The sequence below is a fragment of the Argentina anserina genome, chromosome 1 (genome assembly GCF_933775445.1).
Source record: "Argentina anserina chromosome 1, drPotAnse1.1, whole genome shotgun sequence".
NCBI classification, from domain to species: domain Eukaryota; kingdom Viridiplantae; phylum Streptophyta; class Magnoliopsida; order Rosales; family Rosaceae; genus Argentina; species Argentina anserina.
This window is the reverse complement of record NC_065872.1, coordinates 22,243,321-22,269,872: the sequence shown is the minus strand read 5'-3', so window position 1 is coordinate 22,269,872 and position 26,552 is coordinate 22,243,321. Positions and strand designations below refer to the sequence as shown.

General features: G+C 42.3%; 1 protein-coding gene across 1 annotated transcript; it reads right to left on the bottom strand.

Moving 5' to 3' along the window:
- Positions 1–707: 707 nt before the first annotated feature.
- On the bottom strand, positions 708–1,555 carry LOC126787532 (heavy metal-associated isoprenylated plant protein 21). Its single transcript, XM_050513401.1, has 3 exons — positions 1,423–1,555; positions 1,143–1,218; positions 708–1,059 (listed from the first exon to the last, which is right to left on the bottom strand). The coding sequence occupies exons 1-3, from the start codon at positions 1,492–1,494 to the stop codon at positions 770–772; spliced, it is 438 nt and encodes a 145-aa protein (XP_050369358.1). The 5' UTR covers positions 1,495–1,555; the 3' UTR covers positions 708–769.
- Between the last annotated feature and the right edge of the window lie 24,997 nt (positions 1,556–26,552).

The window sequence follows — 26,552 nt, the reverse complement described above, 5'->3', positions numbered from 1 at the left end:
TGGATCAATTGAGTGATTCAGTCATTGACTTATTTTGCTTTTGGTTAATTATGTGTATTTTGCTATCTTCTACTTGTTGCATTTGTCGTACAGACACATGTTCTTAAGGCACACATTAACTGTCAAGGATGTGTCGAAAAGGTCAGAAAACTCCTCCACAAAATTCCAGGTACTTGTGGATTTATTTCTTGTTCATTTTAAGGAATTGCATAGACACTTATATAAGGACTGGATCTATATAGATGCATCTATAAGAACCCTAGACTCTACCACGTACTCTTTCTTGTTCAATTTCCTTGGCATTATGTATGTATTAATAAATTCGTTTCGGCTATACCACCTATACGCAATGTTCTAAAAAACGCTAGGCGTTAATCGGGCGGACAGCTAAAAATCAGCGCCCAGAGGATTAATCGGGGATTAATCGGGGATTAATCGGCCCAAAATCTAAACGGCTAAGGATCTCCGGGCGCCTAGGCGGTTCTAGGCGGGGATTTTTAGAACATTGCCTATACGTACATAGGACCATTCCATCTCAATATTTGGTTCAATATAAGTGCTTATTTTCCTCAAACCTCAATACCAAATTGGGCCTTAGTATGAGGACCGTTAGACATGTAAACTAGGTCCTCCGGTCGTAGCACAGTTAAAAACTCTATATTGACATGGTTATAAATTTGTTTTATTTTAAAATTCTAAAATAAAAGGACCAGCTGTGATATTATTGATTAAGTAGAAGATAAAGGAAGGCAATTGACTTTGTAGGATACTACATTATAGAACAAGCATTTACATTGTCATCACTAAAAAATGAGACAATGTTACTCTCGGATGCATCTGAGGCTGGAAAAGCAAATGAATTCTTGACATGACCTGGTGGTGCCCTTTTGTCGTAGGCTCCTGACGCGTGTGGATAATGGACAAGATGTTGAGGTATGTATGGCCATATTTCAGCTCTTTTCCCCGTTCTCTTAACTCTTCTCAACACCTTGTTTTCTTCCACAAACCCATTCACAGTTACCCGACTTTGCTTTCTGTTCACTTCCACACTTTCTACCCCTGCATGCGTAGCCACGCATCGTCAGCGTAAGAAGAGAGAGAGAGAGAGAGAGAGAGAGAGAGAGAGAGAGAGAGAGAGAGACCTCTCATTGACGAGACAGCCTTCTTAACTTTCCTTTCACAGCCATCACAATCCATTTTGACTTTGATCTCAACTTTCTGGGAATCAATGTCAAAAAACAGAGTTCAGTGAACAACTCCTCAGAGGGAAACTAGTTGTGGCATCTGCACCTATTCTCGCTAGTGATGCATTTATTTACAGATAGAGTTGGGTTGGAGAACTAGTGCAAGGTTGAAGTGGTATGTATATTTGCCCAAATAGTATGCGACTATTGACCAATAACTATGAGTACGCGTGCGTACCTGCATTGTCTTCCTCTTGGTTCTTGTTCTAGTGACAGAGAAGAAGCTGGAAAGATAATTAAGAGCACCCATTAAGCAAATTAAGCAAAAAGAGAGTAGAGATGATTGATACACTCCAACTAAGAGAGGTTTGTATTTATGGGACCTGTATTTATATGACTAAAGTTACAATAAGAGTACTTTTGCTTATTAGCTTGCTTTGAGGGTCAATGGAATTCACCTAAAAAAAAAGGTCAAATGGAACCCATAAAGCATCGGCTATAAAAACATTGGTTAGAATCTTACGTCTAATAAAATGCCCACAAAGCATCGGCTAAAAACACTGCTTTTGGCTTTTGGGTCTAATTTATTATCAATTTAGTTAGTGGGAATAATTGTAAGTTTGCTTTTATGTCAATTTCAATTATTCCTACTAACCAATTTGGCTTGTATTGTATAACCAACTACAATACTTTATATCGTACCATTCTTTTTAATGTACCGAATTATATTTATCGTAAAAATTAAAAAATTAATTGTAGCTAATTGACACTTGATAAAATATGAGACATATTGAATAAATAAATGAGAACAAATACCCACTTAAAGGGTTAAAATGCATTGTTAACAGCTATTTTAGCAGTTAACAATGTCTTTTAGTCATCTCATTAGAACTTTTTAGTCCTTAATTAGAAGCATTGAAGATGAGAAATGCTATATCATAACTTTTTTACTATTAACAAGCATGGGGTTGGAGATGATCTAAGCGGAAAATCTTGATAATCTTAGAATTTAATAAGCTTATAACTTTTATAATTTGTGACAAGTCCTTAAGACAACAATTGTCTAGATTATGACAAATTTATCTAATAAAAAATCTTGTAATTATTATTATTATTTAAAAAAAAATTAAATGAGAGATAAACACTTATTAAGGAAAGAAATAAGGAGTCCGAAAAGAGAAAGAAGGAAGAGAAGTCAAAGATAAGAAGAGTGAAAGAAGGAAGCCGTGTGCAACAAATTAATCAGAGGAGCCGTGAGGAAGCCATGCAGCAATTGAGAGAATCAAGGAGTCTAAGAATAATTAAAAGCTAGGAGAGGATAAAGGAAGTAAAACCGTGGAGCCAAATTAAAGGGGAAAAGACCGGTGCGTTAACGCACCCCTACATTAACCATATGGAAGTGTACATTGGTTGGTCTGATGTGACGTGGCAAAGAGTAACCGGGCAACCTGGAGTGGAAACCAACTACTTGAAGAGCTGGTTGCCTTAACTTTTTTTTTTTATCAAACTTGAACTTCATTCATTGAAGAAAGTACATGGGGAATAATCTCAGACAAATGGTCTCACAATAGAACTGACCAAAAGAAAGAGATTAACCTAGACTTTGGACAAGAAGTCTGAACTGATACAACGCAGAAGCCATGAGAGGGCCTCCTTAACACAAATTAAAAGAGAAGAACGAGCAAGAGCTGCCTTAGCCAACGAGTGAGGTACAACGTTATCTTGACGACGCACAAAAGAACATTTATAGGACCAAAAAAAGGCAATAAGAAATTTAAGTTCTTCCAACAAGTGGCCTTCAGTAGGAAAATCCATTGAGGTGGAAGAATTCAAAGCTTGAATTACTGAGAGAGTATCACCTTTGATTTCAAGTGAATCAAGTCCTACAGAAAGAGCAAAAGTCAACCCATGTAGTAGAGCAAGAGCCTCCACTGACCCAGCTGGAAGGTTGCCTTCAATGGGAATATCCATAGCCCGAAAGAAATTGCCAAGGTGATTTCTTATAATGACACCCAAACCAGAAGAGCCTTGTGAAGCTCTACAAGCACCACAACATTAGGAATTTGAATTCCAAACAAAACACCACATTCTCTCTCTCTCAATCTCGGGCACTTTTGTTCTTTCCCCCTTTGCCTCTATCTCAATTTGTTTTGCCTATCAGAAATTTGATGTGATTATCGCATGAACAGCAGAACCCAGAAGGAACCAAAATAGGATTTTAACCCAGAGAAGAATGGAGATTCGGAGATTATCACATACAGTGTTATAAGGATGCCCGGAGCTCGAGAGGCCACGGCGGAGGTGCGGCAGTGACAAGGAAAGGCTCAAATCGTTAAAATATATTGCTGTATGGGGTAGAAACGGGGGAGGGAGGCTGTGCTTACCAAAATATGATGGAAGAGCTGAGATCGACGGCGGAATCCGGTGAAAAGACTCAATATTGATTTGGTAGAGAAAAGGCTCAAATCCCGCATGCAATTTGTGGATATTGTAAAGGGTGAAAAGATGAATGATTTGTTGGTCGTCTCATGGCGCCATTGTGCTCCTCAATATTCAGGTTTGTTTCGCGCGTTCACATACCTTTCAATTCTGCAACCGTTCGACAATTATTGAGAGGTTAGGTTCGCCGTGACTAGCAAAGTCTTTTGACGTTGTCTTATGCAAAATTGAAGCCATCCACCCTAATCAGGTGCGATTAAGCTTCTTTCTTCATTGATTGAGGTTTCGCTATTGTTTAGAATTAGGGTAATTAGCTATGTAGGAATTGACTTTGATGTCATCATGATACTGAACAAGTTGATTTTGAGAAAGATTATATGACCCCTAATACTATTTCTAACGTGTTCTCTAAAGCAGGATAGTGATTGGGCGGTAGATATCATTGCAAGGAGATGCTATCAGTGCTAATATTCTTAAAATCTTAGTTAACAGAATGGAAGCTTTTTCAAACAAAAGGAATGGGTTTGCATTGGCCGATCGCGAGAAAATAAATGGGATAAGTAGATATAGAGTTGGCTTAGACTGAGATTTCTGAGGCTTGAAAATTTCAGCATAATTATGAGATATCTACTTATCATTCCATGAATTTGGTTTGAAAGTTCTAAGTTAATTGGTTAATTATAGCTTAGAGGACAAGGTTTACCTACTTACATCTATGGTCTCGTATATCAAAGGTAAACAATATGCTTTAATTTGTCCGGTTCAATCTTGTCATTTGAATGCTTCATGATTGTGAAATCTGTGATTTATGTAAACCCATTTTTTCTCTTTTTCTTTTGACAGAAAATAGTAGCTGTTGGCATAGGCTTATGCCCGCCATAATCAGCACAACTATCAGCGTATTAAGGCTAATATATAGCACAGTCTTACAATACTAATAGCAAGTCAGCCATACTAGCTACGCAATAGACCTCTCCGCGGCCCAAAGTGACTACGGACGCGCCCTCACGCGCATCTCAAAGAAGGCTCCAGAAAACACCTTAATCGGACGTCGTCCCACATCGAATGATAGGTAAACGATTTACCTCAACTCAACAATAAAAGGTCAAACTCTAGACCTTATAAGGTAAGTACACTGAACTCTCTACTGTAACTCTGCATAAATTACCATCGCCCTAACTTAAGCGTCGGAGAGTTGAAGACCACGTCGCCGTGGTCTCTACTTTGACGACGTGTGCTACCTGTGACAGGAAGGAGACAAGGAATACGACGTACTATATCCACGAGGAGTACGGCGTACTAAATTGAGTGTAATCACGACATTAACATTGGAGCCGTCTGTGGGAATCCGCAACAAAAAGTCAACAAAAAAAAAGTCACATGCAACACTTAGCCAAACAACTACACTTCGACATGGGCACTATCAATCCCTCCCCCTCCACTCCGGCAGACGGTCACATCGAAGACATCACAGACCTCAGCCTCAACCACCCCTACCCTCCGCCAACGACCCTATCATCCTCACACCTACACCCGGAACAGTCGTCAGCACTAACGCGACTCCGGATCCGGCAACCGCCGCAAGAATGGAAAACATGGCTCGAGATCTAGCCGAATTCCAGCAGCGCGAGGCACTTGAACGCGAAAAGGCAGCAGCTCTGCAGAGCGAGCCCGATAGGATGCGGGCACAGCTCGAGCGGGCCGAGCGTAGTCATCTACATGGCGAATCAAATCGTGAGGGCAGCGCGCAAACGAGAGGACGAGAACAAGCTCACTTGAGCATCAGCTTGACTCCCTCCGAACTCGCCAAGAAACGACCACCATCGCCACGACGTATCCACAATCGTGAGGAAGAGAGCACGAGCGTCACCTCCCGCTCCAAACCCCACACAACTGCTCACAAGAGCGAGTTTGCCACGCTGGCTCTGATCCTGCAGCGACTAACCGCAATAGAACAACGGGATGCCAATCCACGATGCCAACCAGTATTCGCAGCCAGGCCGGGCCCATTCACTACGCGAATAATGAACACCATGCGCCCTTCTCAATCCAAGAGCCCAAAAATCATGCCGTACACAGGCGAAGGCGATCCATTCCGACACATTGATAACTTCAAGAAAGTCACTGCTAGTAGAGAATTCGACGATGCCACCTTGTGCCACCTGTTCAGCGAAACACTAGATGGGGATGCCATGAATTGGTTCTTCGAACAACCGGCGAACTCTATGGATTCTTTCGCGCAGTTGACCACAGCATTTCTTAATCGATTTATCCTCATGGTCGGAGCCGCCCACACAACTGATGGCCTATTTCAAGTAAAACAAGAGAGCAGGGAAACATTGGGCGCCTTCGTCATGCGATGGCAGACAACAGCATCCAAATGTCGGAACCTGAACAAAATGCTCGCCTTGGCCGCTTTTAAGGAAGGACTACGGTCAGAGAACTTCTTGTTCCATATCAATGTGGACCCTCGAATGCGCGGCGCCACATATGATGACATCATGACTGAAGCAGTACGATACGCTCAGGCAGAATACGTCACATACGGGGAAAAACGAACCCCAGTACCATCAGACAAAACCACTGCGCCGCAGACATCTGTACACACAATCCCCCTCCAGCGCGAGCTCTTCCCTAACACAGAAGACCATAGCAAAGGCAGGAAAAGAGAGTGGCATCAAGAAAATCACCGTGACGCGGTCAACAACGATCAGAACAGGGGTCAGGACAGGAACAAGAGACTTGGCCATGAATGTCGCGACAACAAAGACTCTCGCCAAGTTAACGCGATGGGACGCCATAGGGACCACACACCGCCTAGGGAAGAGACCCTGGAAGACTTTTTCCACAAGCATCAAGGTACGCTAAGGAAACCAGCAAGACCACTACGCCCCCAAACCGAAGCAGAAACTGGTAAGTGGTGTAGATTTCATGAAAATGGAAGTCATAACACGAATGATTGCCACACCCTCCGCATACTAAGAGCCAATGGCGACACGGGGGTTCGTCCGGCGCAGCAGAACGTAGTCGCCGTAGTTGAGAACCTGCGCCGCATCAACGTCATAGAGGGAGGAGCCCCAAAGACAAACATGTCTAACCGAGCAAAAAAGCGCTTTGACCGCAGCAATCACCCAAGGCAGGTGTACTCCATCACAGGAGGAAACGCTAAGCGACAGAAGGAGGGGTGGAAGCCGATCGCCTTCACGGAGGAAGAGGAAATAGGCATCTCCTTACCCAATGACGACGCTTTCCTCATAGACGCAGTCTTGGGCGGACAATGGGATGTAGGGAAGATCATGATCGACACAGGATCCGCAGTCAACGTCCTATTCAAGGGGTGCTACGAAAAAATGGAGCGTAGTGGCAAGAAATTGGTACAAGACCACGAACCGCTAATCAGCTTCTCTGGCGACATAACCCAACCCCTAGGCTCGGATTATATGACAGTACGCATTGGGACCGCACCATGCACAGTTTGCGTCGAAGTCGAGTTCATCATAGTCGATGCCTACAGCTCCTATAACGGGATCATCGGCTGACCTACACTTAACCGGATGCGAACTTTTATCGCCGGACACATGATGCTCATAAAATTCCCAACTCCGCATGGAACCGGACAGGTTCGGGGTTCACAATCCGTAGCAAAAGGTTGTTAAACACTCGCGATTCGACAGACGCGCAACCGACACGAAATCTTGGCAATACATGCCACAGCAAACTTGACCGACAAGGTCGTCGACGCACGAGATGGCGAAACGTCGAAGGGCAAGAGCAAGCAGAAGGCTACACCATACGAGGCCAAAACACCGACAAACCCTGAATCTTCATTGAAGAGCATTACGCCATTCCTAAACCATCCAGAGCGCAAGATCAAAGTCGGCGCAACTCTCAGTCCCACTGTTGAGAGAGATTTAACAAGTTTCTTGGGCGACAACATGGAAGTCTTTGCATGGTCCTATGAAGACATGCCCGGCATCTCGCCCGACATCATCATGCATGAATTGCACATCAAACCTTCCGCACACCCAATAAAACAAAAGCGCCGAAGCTTCGACGACGAAAAGAGCACGGCAATACGCCAAGAAGTTGATAAATTGAAAGGCATGAAGTTCGTCCGGGAAGTGCAGTACCCTGAATGGATCTCAAACTGCGTTATGGTCCGTAAAGCTAATGGTAAATGGCGAATGTGTGTAGATTACAAGAACATAAACAAAGCATGCCCAAAAGACAGTTTTCCCCTACTGAGAATTGACCAACTAATCGACGCAATGGCAGGTCATGAGTTGCTAAGCATGATGGACGCTTACTCCGGATACAATCAGATACGCATGAACCCGGCGGATCAGGAAGCTACGACCTTCGTCACTGATAGAGGTTTGTACTGTTATAACGTCATGCCCTTCAGATTAAAAAATGCGGGCGCTACGTATGTGCGTTGCGTCACACAAATGTTTGACCAACGCATCGGTCGGGAAATTGAGGTGTACGTCGATGACATGCTGGCCAAAAGCATAAAGGCCGAAGACCACGTAACTAACCTCCGAACCATCTTCTATGTGCTCAAAAAATACAAGATGCGATTGAACCCGGAGAAATGTTTTTTCGGCGTAACAACAAGTAAGTTCCTGGGCTACATCGTCAGTCAACGCGGCATAGAGGCAAATCCCGAAAAGATACAAGCCATCCTGGATATGGCGGAGCCAGTACTTAAGAAAGACGTAGAAGCCCTCCAAGGCAGACTCGTGGCACTATCTCGATTCATATCAAGACTGACTGACAAGTGTGAGCCGTTCTTCAAACTGTTAAGGCGCTCCAAGAGCAAACTGATCGAATGGACACCGGACTGCCAAGATGCCTTTCAGGGGTTAAAAGACTACCTCGCCGCAGTACCATTACTGTCAACCCCACAGCCGGGCGAACCCATGTACCTTTACCTCGCAGTATCCGCAACCGCGGTCAGTAGTGCCTTAGTTCGCCGTGATGGAACTAAAGAATTGCCAGTTTTCTACGCTGGATGGGCCATGAATGGCCCAGAGACAAGATACCCAACACTGGAGCAATTAGTCCTTGCGCTCATTGTAGCAGCCAGACGACTACGCCACTACTTCCAAGCTCATAGCATCCACGTACTCACAAACCAGCCTCTCAAACAAGTACTACAGAATCCAGAACACTCCGGGCGACTCAGCAAGTGGGCGATCGAGCTGATAGAATTCGACATCGAATACAAGCCACGGCCCGCCATTAAAGGACAAGCCGTAGCTGATTTCATTGCAGAAATGATTCCTCGAGATACGACATAAGTGGTACCAAATGATGTCATCAACCTCATCAAGATTTCACCATGGAACTTACATGTAGACGGCTCCAGCTGTGCCAAATCTAGCGGAGCGGGGATCATCTTGAGTGGACCGGGGGGACTCGACCTCGAGTATGCTCTAAAATTCAACTTCGCTGCCTCTAACAATGTAGCGGAGTACGAAGCACTGATTGCAGGACTACAATTGGCCCTCAGCACGGGCGCCACCAGCATCAATGTGTTTAGCGACTCTCAGCTCGTAGTCAATCAGATCATCGGGTCCTTCACTCCCAAGGATGAGCAATTATCAGTCTACATGGCGTATGCCACAACGTTGTTAAAGCGATTTGAATTCTACCACATCAATCAAATACCAAGGGCCAATAACGCAAGAGCGGACTCCTTAGCAAGACTCGCCACGGCGCAACCACAACAATGCCACAAGGATACCAAGGTCGAAATTCTCCGCCATCCGTCCATTTACTAGACCTTGCAATAGATATGCCAGGTAGAAAGCGACCAAGCCTTATGGATAGATGAGATAATAGCATTCAAGCGTAATGGCAAGCTACCCGAAGACGAGACCATGGCAAAGCAACTAAGGAGGTGGGCGGTAAGATATTACCTGCGGAACAACACGCTCTATCGCCAAGGTCTGCTGAACGCCGACCTTAAATGCGTCACAACCAAAGAAGGCAAGCAGATCTTGAACGAAATCCACAGCGGTGATTGTGGCAACCATTACGGCAGCCGCGCATTGGCTGCAAAGACACTCCGCACATGATATTATTGGCCCACACTAGCCTCCGATGCACAGGAGCTCGCCAGATCTTGCCACAAATGCCAAATCCATGGACCCATACCACGCCAACCCTCAAAACCGCTATCTTACATAGTCAGCCCGTGGATCAACTGCCTTTAGGGAATGGATCTGTTGGCCCACTACCCATCGGGAAATGTCAATTCAAGTGGGTCATTGTGTGCATCGATTATCATTCCAAATGGATTGAGGCTGCGCCCCTAACGGCCATTAGAACCGAGAAGGTTCAAAACTTCCTGCAACACAACATCTTCTACCGCCACGGTACGCCGGAGTCTACATCACAGATAACGGCACACAATTCAATAACGAACACCTCATCACATGGTGCAAGGCAAGAGGAACTAAGCTCAAATTCGCATCCGTAGCACATCCAAAAACCAACGGGCAAGTAGAAGCCGCTAACAAGCTGATCAAAGGCCTTCTTTGAAAAAAGCTGGATGAAGCCAAAGGACTTTGGCCCGAAAAACTTGACGAAGTACTATGGGCAATCCGTACTACACCAACAGAGGCCACGGGCGAAACTCCTTTTTGCTTAATGTACGGCACGGAAGCAGTCTTACCCATCGAAGTAATTCAGCTAACGCAACTGGTTTCGCTGTTTGACCCCGATACCAATTCGGACAATATACAACTTGATAAAGATCTCTTGGAAGAGAAACGCATCACAGCGCATCGCCATAACATCCAGAACAAACAGCGCGTGGCGCGCTTCTATAACTCCAGAGTCAAGAGCAGGACACTACAACTAGGCAACTGGGTCCTAAAGAAGATCCAAACAAAGGTCACTAGACTACGACCGAGATGGGACGGACCGTACAAAGTCGTCGAAATCGTAGCACCAAACACGTACTGCCTAGAGGACAAGTACGGAGAGAGATTAGCCCACCCTTGGAACATGGAACAGCTTAAGTACTATTACAAGTAGGCGTCCGCGCGTAGCGCACAACAAGGACTCGGACTGTTTGAGTACTTTTGGCACACTGCTATAGCTATCTTTGTACAAAGCGGCTACGGCCAGGCTATCAATGAAATGGGGAATTTTTCAAACCATTGATCCTTACTACGCTAGCGTACTATGGCAATTAAATTCCTTCAACAGACTATTTCATTGTGCGCACAACAAAGATAGAATTAAGCATACAACCAAAAGTACAAGATAACAATCACAATATTGCTACGACAATAATATAAACAATCACGTGGATCAAAAGAACTTCTATTCATCAAAAGATAGTGAGTTCGGCACAAAGGCCGTTACAGAAACAAAAAAAAAATTTAATTACAGAAGGGAACATAAAGCACTACGGTGACGGGAGACGCATTACAAAGATCTTATCACCCTATCCTACTCCTCCCTCGGAGCTTGATACGCCAGCGTCGCTCAGACCGCATCGCCGGTACTCGTAGCTTCTAGCCCTGCCGCTTCCCCCGATTCGCCTTGCGGCGGTTGTGCATCCTGATGCTCTGAGAAGGAGGAGTAGGAGAAGGAGTCTCTGGATTAGAATCAGACCTGTCATTATCACAAGATAAACCAGAATAAGAAGAGTCATAAATTTTCTTACCATCTTCGGCCTCCGTAGCAGGAGCATGCTGCGAAAACGGCGGAGTCACCTCATGTGGCATGGGCGGCGCCTCCAAGGCCTTCTCCGCCAGCCGGACCTCGTAGTCCGCGGGATCCAGCATCTCAAGCTCCTGGAACTGCGCTATCATGTCGCCCACGGCCGTGACATAGTACCCTTTCAGGTACTTGGTCATCTCCGTGGATGATTTGAAGGCAGCCACGGCGCTGGACGCAGCCTCCTCTGCTACGCGGGCTTTCTCAGCCTCCACCTCCTTGCTCATCCGCCTGATAAGCTCCTCGGCCTCGACAAGAGAAGACTGCGCCGCATCCCTCTCCGCAGCCATCTCTTGGGCCAGCGACTCCGCCACCTCCCGACGGGCAACCTCCTGCCGAAGGTCCTCCTGGAGGTTCGCTGCATTTTCCAACTTAGCCTTCGCGTTGGCCAAGTCATTCTCCAGCAGCAACACCCTTGTCGCATAGGTGCTGTCTCGTTCAACCACTTCGGCGAGGTGGTGCTGCGCCTCCAGAGCATCCCGCTTCGCATAAAGCAGGTTGAACATCATTTTTGCCGCCCTCGTGGTAGCTAGACCGAGCGGACTCCGCAGGTCCAGACCAGACCCTTTAGGCCGCCTCAAACCCCTGAGCCCGGCGCGCTGACTAAGTAAAACCAGCTTCTCCAGTTCCAGAGCTCCTAGTTGGCTCAAAGGACTGCGGTCCAAGGCGGACTGATCCTCGAGTACCCGAGATTCTGTGAAGGTGAGGGGCGCCAGCTGCGTAGTCCTCTGTCTTTTAGGAGGCGGAGCTTCCAATGTCACATCCTCCACATCTTCGGGAGCGGCATAGGACTCTGTTTTCCTCGAAGACTCACCCGCCTTTTGCATCTTCTTCTTCCTTCTGGTCTCTTGGGACACCGCCGGATAAGCCAGATGCGGATCGGTATTGATACGGCCCACTCCTTCCTCATCGATGCGGCGCGGCAACCCCTGCTCGTTTGGCAGGCTCGCGTGCAAGGGAATCGACAGTTCCACGACAGCGGAGGAATCCTCGACCCGCTGCGCCGAGGCATTCACCTTCTTCGTCGAGGCCGCCACCTTCTTAGACATGACGCGTCGCAACATCGTGACCGCTAGTCCTTCAGTATCTGATGTTACGTCGGGATCTTCCTGCTGCAGAAATCTGGCGTAACAGATGTGCTCCGATTTTTCAAAATTCCTGTTGACCGAGAGCGTCGTAGCTGCACATATAATATCAGATTAGCACATCATAAACGAAGAATAAAAGATTGAAGAGCGTAGCACTTCTACTTACGATGGCGACGGAGTAGTCCTTGCTCGAACAGGAGATACGGGTTCGTTAATACCTTCAAATCGTGGACTAAGTCTTCACCTTGGCACCTCCAAAGGTATGTCACGCGATTTACTCGATCAACCTCTCGCTCCGACAACACCAATCTCCTTCCAGCTACGCAACAAAAAAAAAAGGTAGCGTCAGCAAACAGTCATTCCGTAGCAACAAAATTTAGTAAAGCATCGAAACCTACAATTAAAGGCTTGAAATCGCGAGGGAATACGCTTCTCTGGGTGATACTCTACCCCGTTAATGGGCCCATACTCCCACCCCTGCTCTACCACGAAACTGTTCTTCCTCCAGTTCGCCTCCGAGGTGGGCCAGTTCTCTAAGACCTGGTACTCACTGTGCTCATCCCGCCTCACAAATCGCGCGGTCCCTCCATTTCCATTACGCTCGTTGTAATCCACCTTGAAGAAATGGAGCACCTCCGCCGCAGTAGGAGCTGAACACCCCGAGAGGTAGAATAGTGAGCAGAGACCGAGAAGGACTCGCCACATGTTATAACTGACTTGGCCAAAAGCCAAGCCAAACTCCGCCACAAGACACTGCAGGCGGGGGTCTAATGGCAGGTCCACCCCAAGCCGTAGCACGGAGCGACTTACTAGCGCGTACCCATTCGGCAGGTAACTTAAATTCCTCCACATAGCCATGCACTGCGGCGGAGTCGGCTCCATGTGGTTCTTCCACCTCCGACCTCTGCACCCCGCCATCTAACCAACGCCTTACAGGCACCGGGCTTAGTGTTGGGCCTGAAGTGCTAGTCCCCGAGGCACTAATGATACGCTCAGACACCCCTTCACTTTCTCCAATCTCTTCACGTTGCGACTCCATGGTGCTTGACGACTCACTCGTGTCCCAGTTCGCTAATACTCTCGCAAAGACAGTAGAACGATCTTCGCGACGCAAGTCGTTTACACCACTACGCCGCACCAAGTCCAAGTAGTTGGCCTCCAATTCACTTGTCCACGACCAAGAGGATGACGACACGGACCAACTTCCTTCTGCAGACGCGGAATCGCTATCAGTTAGTATAGTTATCCTAGGCATTACGCCGCAGCAAGCAACACCGAAGTCAAAGGCGAACAACCTAAAACTAGAAGTCAGAAAGTCAGTCAGATCTACCCTACGAACCTCGCAAGAACGAGTTTGAAGAACATGAAGAACACCAAACCCAGTTAACGGCGAAAACCCATCCGCACCGCCCATACAAACACCCCACTTTGCCGGAAAACACCCATCCAAAGATCAAATAGACCCAAAACCCACAAATATGCCGGAAAAACCCAAAACCCAAAACCCAAAACCCAAAACCCAAAACCACCGATTTGCCCTATAAACACAAATCTACCAACAAACAACAAGCCATAAGCCGTATAAAGAAGATTCAGATCAGAAAACATACCTCAAAAAGCCGATTCACCCAAAAATCCCAATGAGTTCACGTTCGGAAGAAAAGGGAGCAGACGAGAGCAAAAGAGAGGGAATGAGAGAATTTAGATTTCAAAAACTTGGATCTGTCGATAATGACAACCATTCTCCCCTTTCACTCTTTTATAGTGAACTCCATCTCACATCCAGCCCTTTGATTCCTCAAAAGCGATCCTTAACCGTCAGATTCAGAAAACCGTTACTCGCATCCTAGCCGTCGACCCAAGAGACATCGTTCCAGATCTCGCCATGTGGCCTGAGTTACCGAGGCAACGTTTCGGTTACACACACCTTAATTACATGCAATAACTATCTTCTCGGATAACGTCACCCCACGAATTTGAAACGTTCACGAAACATTCGCCCAATGCATGTGTGACACGTGCTGCCCACAGCGCGAATGGCGCTGCTCTCAACCTACAAGCACTACGCTCAAAGGTAGCGATAAAAGACGTCCTACGCGTAAGAACTTACTACGCCATGACGGACGCACTACGCTCAAAGGTAGCGATAAAAGACGTCCTACGCGTAAGAACTTACTACGCCATGACGGACGCACTACGCTCAAAGACAGCGATAAAAGACGTCCTACGCGTAAGAACTCACTACGCCATGACGGACGAACTACGCGCAAAAACAGCGACAAAAGACGTCCTACGCATAAGAATTCACTACGCCATGATGGACGCACTACGCTCAAAGACAGCGATAAAAGACATCCCACGCGTAAGAATCCACTACGCTATGACGGACGCACTACAAAGATAGCGATCAAACGTACTCTACAACACAACTCGGCATTCCTTAATCGGGGAGTGGGGGGACTACGAGAGCGTCTGTGAGACCCATTGCTGATTATGGCAAAACGCTCAAATATTAACTCCCCAGTCAAGAAATCACCTCCCTAGACTGGGAACTTGGGGGGGGACTTGTTGGCATAGGCTTATGCCCGCCATCATCAGCACAACTATCAGCGCATTAAGGCTAATGTATAGCACATTCTTACAATACTAATAGCAAGTCAGCCATACTAGCTACGCAATAGACCTCTCCGCGGCCCAAAGTGACTACGGACGCGCCCTCACGCGCATCTTAAAGAAGGCTCCAGAAAACACCTTAATCGGACGTCGTCCCACATCGAATGATAGGTAAACGATTTATCTCAACTCAACAATAAAAGGTCAAACTCTAGACCTTATAAGGTAAGTACACTGAACTCCCTACTGTAACTCTGCATAAATTACCATCGCCCTAACTTAAGCGTCGGAGAGTTGAAGACCACGCCGCCGTGGTCTCTACTTTGACGACGTGTGCTACCTGTGACAGGAAGGAGACAAGGAATACGGCGTACTATATCCACGAGGAGTACGGCGTACTAAATCGAGTGTAATCACGACATTAACAGTAGCAGATGTCATTGTTGGTACTTGAATCAGGTCATATTAGTGTATTGGGCTTCTTTTGTACCCTTAATGCGGAATGATAGATTGAGTGTTTATATGTTACATACCAAAGTAAAAGAATCAGCTCAGTTTGCAAATTTAATAGTCAAGAGTTCTTTTCTCTGTTGTTGTGTATTGCCAAGTTTATGAGTGTACTCATTTATTTACATATTTACATATGTTTGAGTATATTTGAAACTGAAAATAAAAAGGCCTAGAAGGCTAGAAAGACTTGTACAGTAAAACCTCGTTAAATTAATACCCGATTAATTAATAACATCATTAAAATAATATTTTTACCGGTCCCGACTCGGGGCTAACATGCTAAATTAATAATTCGCTAAATTTATAAGATAATAGAAATTCGAGAATTCATATAAACCCCATCGAATATATAAATTAATAATGCCATAAATTATGTAATAAATTTTACATTTATGATGATTTCATTAATTTTTTATTAATTTAATTATGATCAAATAAAATAATATAATACATTTGAACAATATAATACCTTTGGACAATGTAATACATTAGAAAAAATTGTATATTTAATAAAGTATCCCTAGGAAATTAAACAATGTGGTGCATGAACAAAATAACTTTTTTTCTTTGAAAAAGTGAAAGACATATTTATTATACCTTTTAAATTAATAAATTATTAATTAATCGATAAATTGATATATTAATATCTCGCTAAAATATTAAATTTTGTCAGTCCCGAATTTATTAATTTATAGATGTTTTACTATATTTTAAATTTTAAATTTTTCCAACAACCCATGTTTGAGTGGCCTTCATATATGGTCACTATATTTGTGTGTGATTGAGGTTTACTAACCAAATACTACCTCTTACTACCTCTTAGTGACTAGATTTGTCCTATTTATCTAAGGTTCAAGAACATTTATTCAAAAAGTCTACTACTAGAACGGCAATGGACTTGTAAACATGTAGACAAAATATATGAAAGTAGTAGACTGGAACCATTAGATCAAGCTCAAGAACATTTATCTAGAAAATCTACTACTCGAATGGAAACTGACTTGTTAAACATGTAGACAAAACATATGAAAGTAGTAGACTGAAAGCACAACATCTAGCTCAAAAACATTTATTTAGAAAGTCTACTACTCGAAATGAAACTGACTTGTTAAACATGTAGAAAAAAGATATGAAAGTAGTAGATTGAAAACACAACATTATGCTCAAGAACATTTATTTAGAAGTCAACTACTCAAGAGTATTAGTAACGTAAATATGTCGTGGTAACATAGTTGACTTACTGCAAGTTGATATTTTTTAACCCAATTGTTGTTTTTCAAAAGGGAATAATGATGGTGTTGAATCAAAACAAGTTTTTTTTTTTCTGAATACTAGATGAAGAAATTCCAGATTTCAGTCTTCAAATCCACCAACATCTCATTTTCAATTCATCCTCATTGCTAGGTATACAGTTTAGAACCCAATGTTTGATTTTGATGGCTATAGAGATGAAGACGGCTAAGCCCGTATGATCTTCAACTTTAAGAATTGATGATGTTCTTATTTAATTTCATTATTATATGTACATCAAATGATAGGATTCTTTTTCAGTCTCATGTCTATATGTACATCGATAAGTTCGCAATGACCAATTATACAAATATCAAATCAACTTCTACTTTCATTTCATTTCAAAGACTAAAAGAAGATTAGAAGAAAAAGTCATGAAGAATTGAAGAAGAGAAAAAGAAAAAAGCAGAATGGAAGAAGGAAACACAGATCTGGGTACCCATCAACCCCTAAACATCTACCAAGTTTGAGATTAAAAAAATTTCGATATGCAATTTTATGATTCTTTACGTTGGTTTGTGAATGTGGTGTGAAGAACTTGGGTTTGGGGCACCTTGTCTTTCCAGAAAGAAGACGGTGTTATGATAGGAACACTTTGTGCGACGTTCTTAACATGTTTTTACCTCCATTTGTACTTTGCTTAGCCCTTATTGTTGTAATTTCGAGTCATTGAGTCGTAGTAGGAGTCTTCGGTGACATTGATGGCATTATTGTGCTTAAACGAGTTGAAAATGCATAAATGGTCTAGAATCCTTGTTGGACTAGGAAACCTAGTTGGATTAGAAGTCTTCATTTTTCGACATTTCTGTTGCATTAGCGATGTATTGAGAATCCTACTTGCATTAGGAATCATTTAGACTAGGAAACATACCATTTGGGAAAGTCATACTTGAACTGAAACTCTTATTCCGTAACTTTCCTAATCGTACTTTCATATTCTAGTAACTTACTTGATCGAGAAAGTTCCTTGTTGTGAAATAGAAACTTTCCTAATATAATTGAGCTTATCTATCGCATACGTTTTTTTAAGACAGTATTTGTCTAGATTATGACAAGTTTATATGAATTATATTCTCTTTATTCTTGCCTTTTATTATTTTTAGATTTTAAAGATGATATTCTGTAGCTCAAAATGAATGAAAAATTGAGGAAAAGTAAAAACAAAGGAGGAAAATAAGGGGAGAAGAGACTTTCATACATCAAACATCATGAAATTATGGAGAGATTAAGGAGAGGGAGCCGTGTGCACCTAAGAGAGAGAAAAAAAGAAATAGATAAAGGAGAGATTAAGTTAACAAAAATAGATAATGCAAGAGAGAAAGAAGGAGACAACAAAATTAAAGGAGAAAAAGAAGGAATTGATCAAAAGAGATTGCACCCACTTATGACAAAAATAAGTGAAAGAAAAATAGAGAAAACAAATGAAGAGATAAAGGAAGGATTAAGTAAACAAAAAGAAATAATGCAAGAGAGAAAGAATGAGACAACCGAATTAAAGGAGAAAAAGAATGAATTGATCAAAAGAGATTGCACCTGAGTAGGTTCGGTTTGTGTTAATTAAAGTGAGAAATTCTGGAAATTTACATGTACCCTATGGTGAGTGACGCCACCGTGAAGCATGTCTCCAACAAAAATTTGGTGCTTAAATGTAATCTTGTTTGATTTCTACCCTAAGTGTTGTTAAACTTGATTGCATACAATTTCGGTGAGGCCCTAAGTCAACCTAAACGTCAATAGAAATCTTGCATGATTAGATGTTCCCCTAAGGCTCTAATGTATTTGTTAACACTTATAAGTCTAGATTTACATTCAATTCCCCAGACTAAACGATCCCTTCTTATTCTATATTAACGATGACATTTTACAGGGTTTATTATAGACGTCTTAGAACGCTCTATCAATTTTGGCGCCGTTGCCGGGGAATTGAGAAAATCTCAATTTTTTGAAGTGTTAATTTGTACTATATAGTCTATATTGTGATTTGTGTAATTGTATATTTGTAAAAATAAATTCATGTAAACAGTACGGTGAACAGTACATCAGTAAAACACAACAGGAACAATAACATTCTAAAAACAATATTTACTTTGTTTTTTCTTTTTGTAAAGTGTAAAAATGTAATAAATATTTTTAGATCGAAAAAAAAATTGTGTAAAAATGTAAAAAATACTAGTAAATTGTAAAAAAAAAATTATTGTTTGTTTTATTCTTTGTTTATGTGTTATTTGTTACGTTTTGTAGTAGTATGCGTATAAAAATACTTGTTACACTTAGTTAAATTTTTTTGAAGTTAAATATTTATTTATTCTTAGTTTATTGTAAGTTTTTAAAGCAAACAGAATAGGTAAAATCCATTTTGTTAATATTAGCCTTAACCCTCCATTTGTACCTTGTTAAGGTCGCTTGAGGTTGAAGGCGACTTTTATTAACACTTTGTGAGCAGTCTAATACGCATATTTATTCTGTGTTGAGTAAGGGGCATGCTATTAACATTACCCTGGTTCAAGGTTTATAAAATTGGACCTCAGAGGCCTATAGACTGACATACATCTCAGTGATGGAGTTGGCAGTGGAAACATCCTTTCGAAGGTGTAGGCTCCGTGGTGTCCAACAAATGAGTCATGCCTTGCGACTATCTTTGAATCTAGCTATCCAGCCTTCTAAAACAAATGAATGAGTTTGTGTCTAGACGACATATTTAGGCCGCACGTCCACATTGCTTTATAACTTAGAAAATAACTTTGTATAAATAAGTATATATAGTTTCAAAAGAAAATGATACCCTAAAAGTTGAAGGTATATCGGATAAAAGCAATGCCCTACCTGAGACTGTCTCAGTCCATTGCACAGTTAGCTCATATGCTCCACGTACCTTAAATTTTAGGATTGTGTGAATAAAATCAATTAGACATAGTGTTAGTCCTACATTTCTATAAAAAGAAAAAAAAATAAAGTCTTTATTTACTCATACTTGTATCTCATACTATGTAAAGTTGCTAACACTTGGTCTTTTCACGCACATGAATGTCCAAATTTAGTGGCGCATCTCTCAAACTTAGTGACGCCTGAAGAGAATCCAACTACAAGGAGAGGGAGATAATGTTTCCATCAACTCAGATTGTTCATTTCACGAAGGAATAGACTTTAGATCAATGTCACCATTTCCAGCTTCATCAAGTTGTAATGGGCTTAATCCATTGTTCTTTGAGGATCCAGAGTTAGAATTGTTGACAAGTCTGTGTCCTTTGGGCCAATTGAATTTCAATTTACCTTATCCAGAGCCCAAAATTCAAAGCCCAATAGAGGAAAACCTAGTTCTAGGACCAGAAATGGCGTCAATCAGAGAGTAGAATGATCAAGTAGAAGGAGCACTTGGGGGACATCATCCTCTACAATAGCGTACCCTGTTCCAGAGGAGGGCAAGACCAAGGAACAAAATCTCCCCGATATTTCCGATATATCCTCCGATATCTCCCTTAAAAAAAACGATATATATCTTAGGGGTAAATATCTTATTTTTTCCCGTATCTGCGATATTTCTCCGATAACATAAAATATCTCCTATATTTCTCTGATATTTACGATATATCCGATATATCTTCGATATTTTAGAGAAATATTTGAAAATTTTCACTTAAACAAATTTAACTCAATTTGAGAATGTCTCAGACTCTCCTTGACCTGGATTTTTTGATTAATTAATCACCTCAAGCCTCGAGGGATATAAAAAATAAGACTAGAAGAGTAGTCCTTCAATCGGCTAATTTTCAATTTTTCGTAAAAGATATTGAGAAGAGGAGTGAAAGTTCAAGTCTTAACTCTTAAAAATCAAGCCATATCAGTGACCAATGCTCTCATTGACCTTGAGAGAATCCAAAATAAAGGGTCACAACATAGTCTCACACTCTCATAACGATCATAAGAGAATATCCAGAATTTTAGTAACAAATGTTCGCCTCGAGGAATATAGAAAGAGTAGTAATCTTTATCTCCTTAACGTCCTCTCAAAGGATATCTAGATAAAGAGTATTCTCCTTGAGCACTATTAGGGAAAGTAAGAAAACATGAGTCACATTGTAGTCTTTGTCTCCTAGAAGTTCCCTCATACCTTCATAGATTGCTAGCAACTTGTGAACCCATCATAGAATGATGATAATACTGAAATTTGACATGCGTATTTTAGCACAAACGGCTTCCTCTTCTGCTTGTGAACGAAAGTGGAGTACTTTTGCTCTTATTCATACAAAGAAAATGAACCGTCTTGCATATCAGAAATTGGAAAAACTCGTATACTACTACTATAACACGAAGTTCTGACTACGTGATAAACGAGCAAAGGATAATGTGATCAATGAAAACAACTATATCGATCTACTTCATGTTGCTATGAATCACTTAGAATGACATTGATCCTCTTCATGATTGGATTATGCATGCACACCTCGATGATGAAAATGGCAACCCTCCTCCACATGTCGTAGAAAAGGCAACTGATTTTAGAATTGATGTAAACAAGGTATTATCTGATGAACTTAGAGACCCGGGAGATGATTCTGATAATGCTAGTGTGTGGGGCGGTGTAGCAACTCCAGATAGTTCAGATAGTGATGATGATGATGGTGGTGGTGGTGGTGGTGGTGGTGGTAGTGGTGGTAATGGTGGAAGTCGACAAGGTGGTGGAGATACAAGGTTTGAATATGGACAATTTTATGTAGGTGGATAATTTGAGCAGTTTACTTGTGAAAGTAATTTTGATCATGCTACCCAATATGAGAATCATGGATCTAGAGTAGGCGGTCATGGTGCACAACAGAAAAATAGGTGCAGGAGGAGGACAAGAGGAGTCATTGATGATCAAAATATTTCATCTGATGTTAGTTCAGTTTCCCTAAGTTTTGATTCTATCAGTTTAGGCACATAGCACAGTGGGATGTCAAACGAATCACATGAAGTCAACTATCAATCTGGTCATCATATTTACAATTGTGGTCAGTTTGGAGATGTTTATGATCAATTATTGAGTTGGGTTCATCCTTACTATCTCATTCTCGGATAAACTATTAGTAGCTCAAAAGAGATATATGACTATCATGTTAACCATTACAATTCGTACTATATGGCTCGTATGTCTTGGGCAAAGTATAGTAGTTTTGTTGACCAACGTGCATCTTTTCAAGCACCTAGAGCTTCTTTCTGGTACTAGATAAAATTAATAATTGTATTTGTTTGTATGTAATTCAATAATAAATAAATAAATAATTTAGGAAGAGGAACGCTATTTGTTTTTCCAATATCCCCGATATATCTGATATCTCCATTTTCAAAAAAAACGATATATCCTCTGATACCGATATTTTAAACCTTGGGCAAGACGAGTGATTTTGAGTTGAATAGTGGGTTCCTACATCATTTGCCTAAGTTCCATGGACTCTCAGGAGATGACCACAATCAGCATCTTACATTGTTTCAGTTCAATTGTGAGACCATGTGCCCCAGAGGAGCTAATATTCAGATAGTAAAGATGATGGCGTTTCTGTATCCATTAGAGGATCGAGCTCAAAAGTGGTTGTTTGAGGTACCTGCTGGTCGTATTACTTCATGGACAAGTGAATGAGTCATTTTACAATTACTATGAGAGGTTTAAATCTCTTGTAGCATCATGCCTAGCTCATGGGATTAGAGAAGGTATGTTGCTTCAGTATTTCTATGAAGGATTGCTACAAATGGAGAGAGAGTTTCTAGATTCAGGAACTAGTGGATCATTTCTAGACAAGAGTAATGCGGTAGCAAAGGATCTATTGGAGAAAAGAGCCATGAACAATCAACAATTTGGAATATCTGCTAGTTCCACAAGACAAGTGCATGAGACAAATTCGAATTTAGATTTTGCTCTGAAGGACAAGGTTGACAAGTTTTCCAAGATGATGAGTCAGTTTATGAGAACAAGTGGAGTACAAGTTTGCAGCATTTGTACGGAGGGGCACCCCACTGATCAGTGTTCCCGAGTTGCTTCTAGTGGAGGATATGAGGAAGTGAATGCCCTTTGTTATCAGGGAGGTCAGAGGTATAATCCGTTCTCCAATACTTACAACTTTGGTTTACGTGATCATCCAAATTTATGGTGGTCCAACAATGACAATGTGCTTACGCCACAACAGAATGCTATGCAATATGGGCCTCGTCCATCTGGTTTGTTTGCAAGACCGCAAGCTCCCCATCTCAATGTCCCACCTCCAAACGTGACAAGCACCCCTAATTATGATGAAATGTTGAAGTCTTTGGTTGCTGTGCAGAGTCAGTTGAACACTGTTATTCAAACTTTGGTAGTGGGCCAACAAGCAAATAGCGAGGACATTGTAGAGTTGAAGATGCATATGGGCCAAGTAGTTGATTTCATGGGTCGTTTCTCTGAACTAGGAAAGCTACCAAGTGGAGTTATACCTAATCCAAGGAACGAGCAAGCCCAAGCCATCATAACAAGGAGTGGGCTTGAGCTAGTGGATCAACCTAGAGTTCTGAAGAAGGCCCAAACGGGCCACATTGATGGTGATGATGAAGAGATTGTGATCAACAAGGATTTAGAGAAAGATCCAGCGGCCTCTGTAGACATAAGAAATTTAATGAAGTAAATCATTTTCATTAAATGATTAAATCAACCAAGAACCCGACAAAATTGCACACGTGGCCCGAAAGTCAACAAAGTCAGTACGGATCTGAATTAAATTCGCATCAGCACATAAACGGATGATCGTAATCAAAGCTACGTGATTCCGACTTTAATTGGAAATTGAATGTCATTGACGATCGAAATGGTAATCGGACATTTGATTAAATTAATAAATTTCTTTACGGTTATAATTAAATCAGTAATTTGAATCTGTTTAATTTAGTTATTCTCATAACTAATTTTAAATTAATCAGAAAATATTATGCAACTAAAGATATATTATTATTTTAGTGTCATTAAAGTATTCTATAAAATAGAGTATTCTTGACACTATAAATACCCCTTTCAACATAAAGAAATGAGAGATTTTGACATTGGAGAAGAAGAGAGCAAAATCACTCTCGAGAAATCCTGAAGTCTCCCAAATCCACGAAGAATCATCAAGCGGCCAAATCGCTCGTTCTTCATCAAATCCAAATCCAAACTCAAGTCCACAAAGAATCATCAAGCGGCCAAATCGCTCGTTCTTCATCAAATCCACATCCAAACTCAAGTCCACGAAGAATCATCAAGCGGCCAAATCACTCATTCTTCATCAAATCCAAATCCAAATCAAACTCAAATTCTCAAGATCAAGTGCACGTCACCCTTGAGCCAAGTCATATACAGAGATAGAATCAGAGGAGTTCACAATGATTGTAACCTCGCGCTTGATATTCAATAAATTACATTTTATTTGTACACGTGTCTGCATTCTTGTTTGTTTTCATATTCCCGTTCTACAAATTGGCATGCCCAGTGGGACATTTTTGGCCTCTCATCTCCTTCTCCGAAGAAATCTTCAAATCCGTTTGTGCTATGGCTTCCAAGAACAACCAAGCCGTCCTTATGAAGAATCCAAGTCCACAACCGCGATGTCAAGCGGAGAGGCTGAGCCGGTCAAGAAGTCCAAACAAACATCCTCCAAATCAAAGAGTGAACCGATTGCACTTGTCACCCGGAGCGTGGTTAGAGCTCAAACCACGACATTTATGGCACTTGCTAGTAAGCCTGGTCAACCAGTCATCACCTTGGAGAGCTTGAGAGCAATAGAGCATGCCTCTCAAAGTGGGAAGAAGCAAGTGTCAAAAGAGAAGGAGCCAAATGAGCAATATCCTCTATCCGTTCATGGTGATGGCCCCATCCTGGAAGATGTTTTCTCTGACGACGAATCAAGCACGGCGTTATACCATGGAAGTCCCAAAGAAGATGGCGATAACTTTCATTCTATGGCACATGAATCCTCTTCTGACAATGCTCAGGTCTTGGTGACAGGGGCCTACACAATCGAGTAGCAACTCTCCAATCTGTTGGAGATAGTTGAAAAGCTCACCCGAACAGTTGAAGAAAAGGATGTGCAAATCGCTGAGCTCTATAGCAAGTTGGAAGGTCACAATGATGAGAACTCCACCAAAGGGTCGCCTGGCAGGAGTAAAGTAAATGAAAAGGGGGAAACGTCCAAGAACGATGGCGACTCGCTTGGTTCCTTATCACTCCAGCAATTGCAGGACATCATCACCAACTCAATTCGAGCTCAATATGGAGGTCCTTCTCATGACTCCCTCACTTACTCCAAACCTTACACTAAGAGAATCGACAACTTAAGGATGCCGTGGGGGTATCAGCAACCAAATTTCCAACAATTTGAAGGTAAAGGGAACCCAAAGCAACACATCGTCCACTTCGTGGAAACTTGTCGTAACGCCGGGACAGAAGGCGATCACCTTGTCAAGCAGTTTGTTCGCTTGTTGAAGGGAAATGCCTTCGAGTGGTATACAGACTTAGAGCCGGAGTATGTTGACAGTTGGGACCAAATGGAGCGCGAATTCCTTAATCGATTCTATAGTACAAGGCGGACGGTGAGCATGATGGAGCTAACAAACACGGAGCAACGAAAAGATGAACCCGCGATCGGCTACATCAATAGATGGCGCTCACTTAGCCTTGACTGCAAGGACCGACTATCAGAGGTGTCAGCTGTTGAAATGTGCATCCAAGGCATGCACTTTGATTTGCTATACATCTTGCAAGGAATCAAGCCTCGTTCTTTTGAAGAGTTGGCTACTCGAGCCCACGACATGGAGCTAAGCTTGGCAAGTCATAAGGGAAAGAATGAAACCCTGGTCGACCAACGAAAGGATAAAGCCTTCGGAAGCAGATTTGACAAGGTTGTAAAGAAGCCTTCCAAAGAATCAATGGTCATCAATACTGCACCGGTTAAGATCTCTACGCGGGATAAGAAAGAGTTCAATAAGGTGGAACCTCCTCGAACCTACGATAGGAGTAAACGCACGTTAAAGGAGATGGAGCGAAAGACGTACCCGTTCCCAGACTCTGATGTGGCGGGCATGTTAGAGGATCTGCTCGAAAACAAGATAATAGAGCTTCCGGAGTGCAAACATCCAGAAGAAATGCATCGAATCAGCGATCTGAAGTATTGCAAATACCATCGCCTCGTTAGTCACCCTATAGAGAAGTGCTTTGTTCTCAAGGATTTGATAATGAACCTCGCCAAACAAGGGAAGATTGAGCTGGACGTCGACGACGTTGGTGAAGTCAATTGCATTACCATAACATTTGGGTCGTTCGAGCCAGTTCCACTTCATTTTCACCCAATGAAAACGCCGTTCTGTGCAAAATTGGTAACATATTCTTTGAAAATGTCATGCTTGATCTAGATGCTTCGATAAATGTTATGTCTTTTAATGTTTATCAATCACTAGGATTAGGACCCCTTAAGGATGATAATGTGAATATTCAATTGGCAGATAGGTCTAACAAGTACCCTAAGGGGTATGTTGAGGATGTCTTTGTGTAGGTCAGTCATCTAATCTTCCCTGCAGATTTTTATGTGCTAGACATAGAGGTCTCGTCCTTGGAAACAACACCATTGCTTTTAGGGAGGCCATTCATGAGGACTGCAAGTACTTGCATTAATGTTGCAAATCGAAGTCTCACAATGGAATTTGATGAAGACGTTATTAG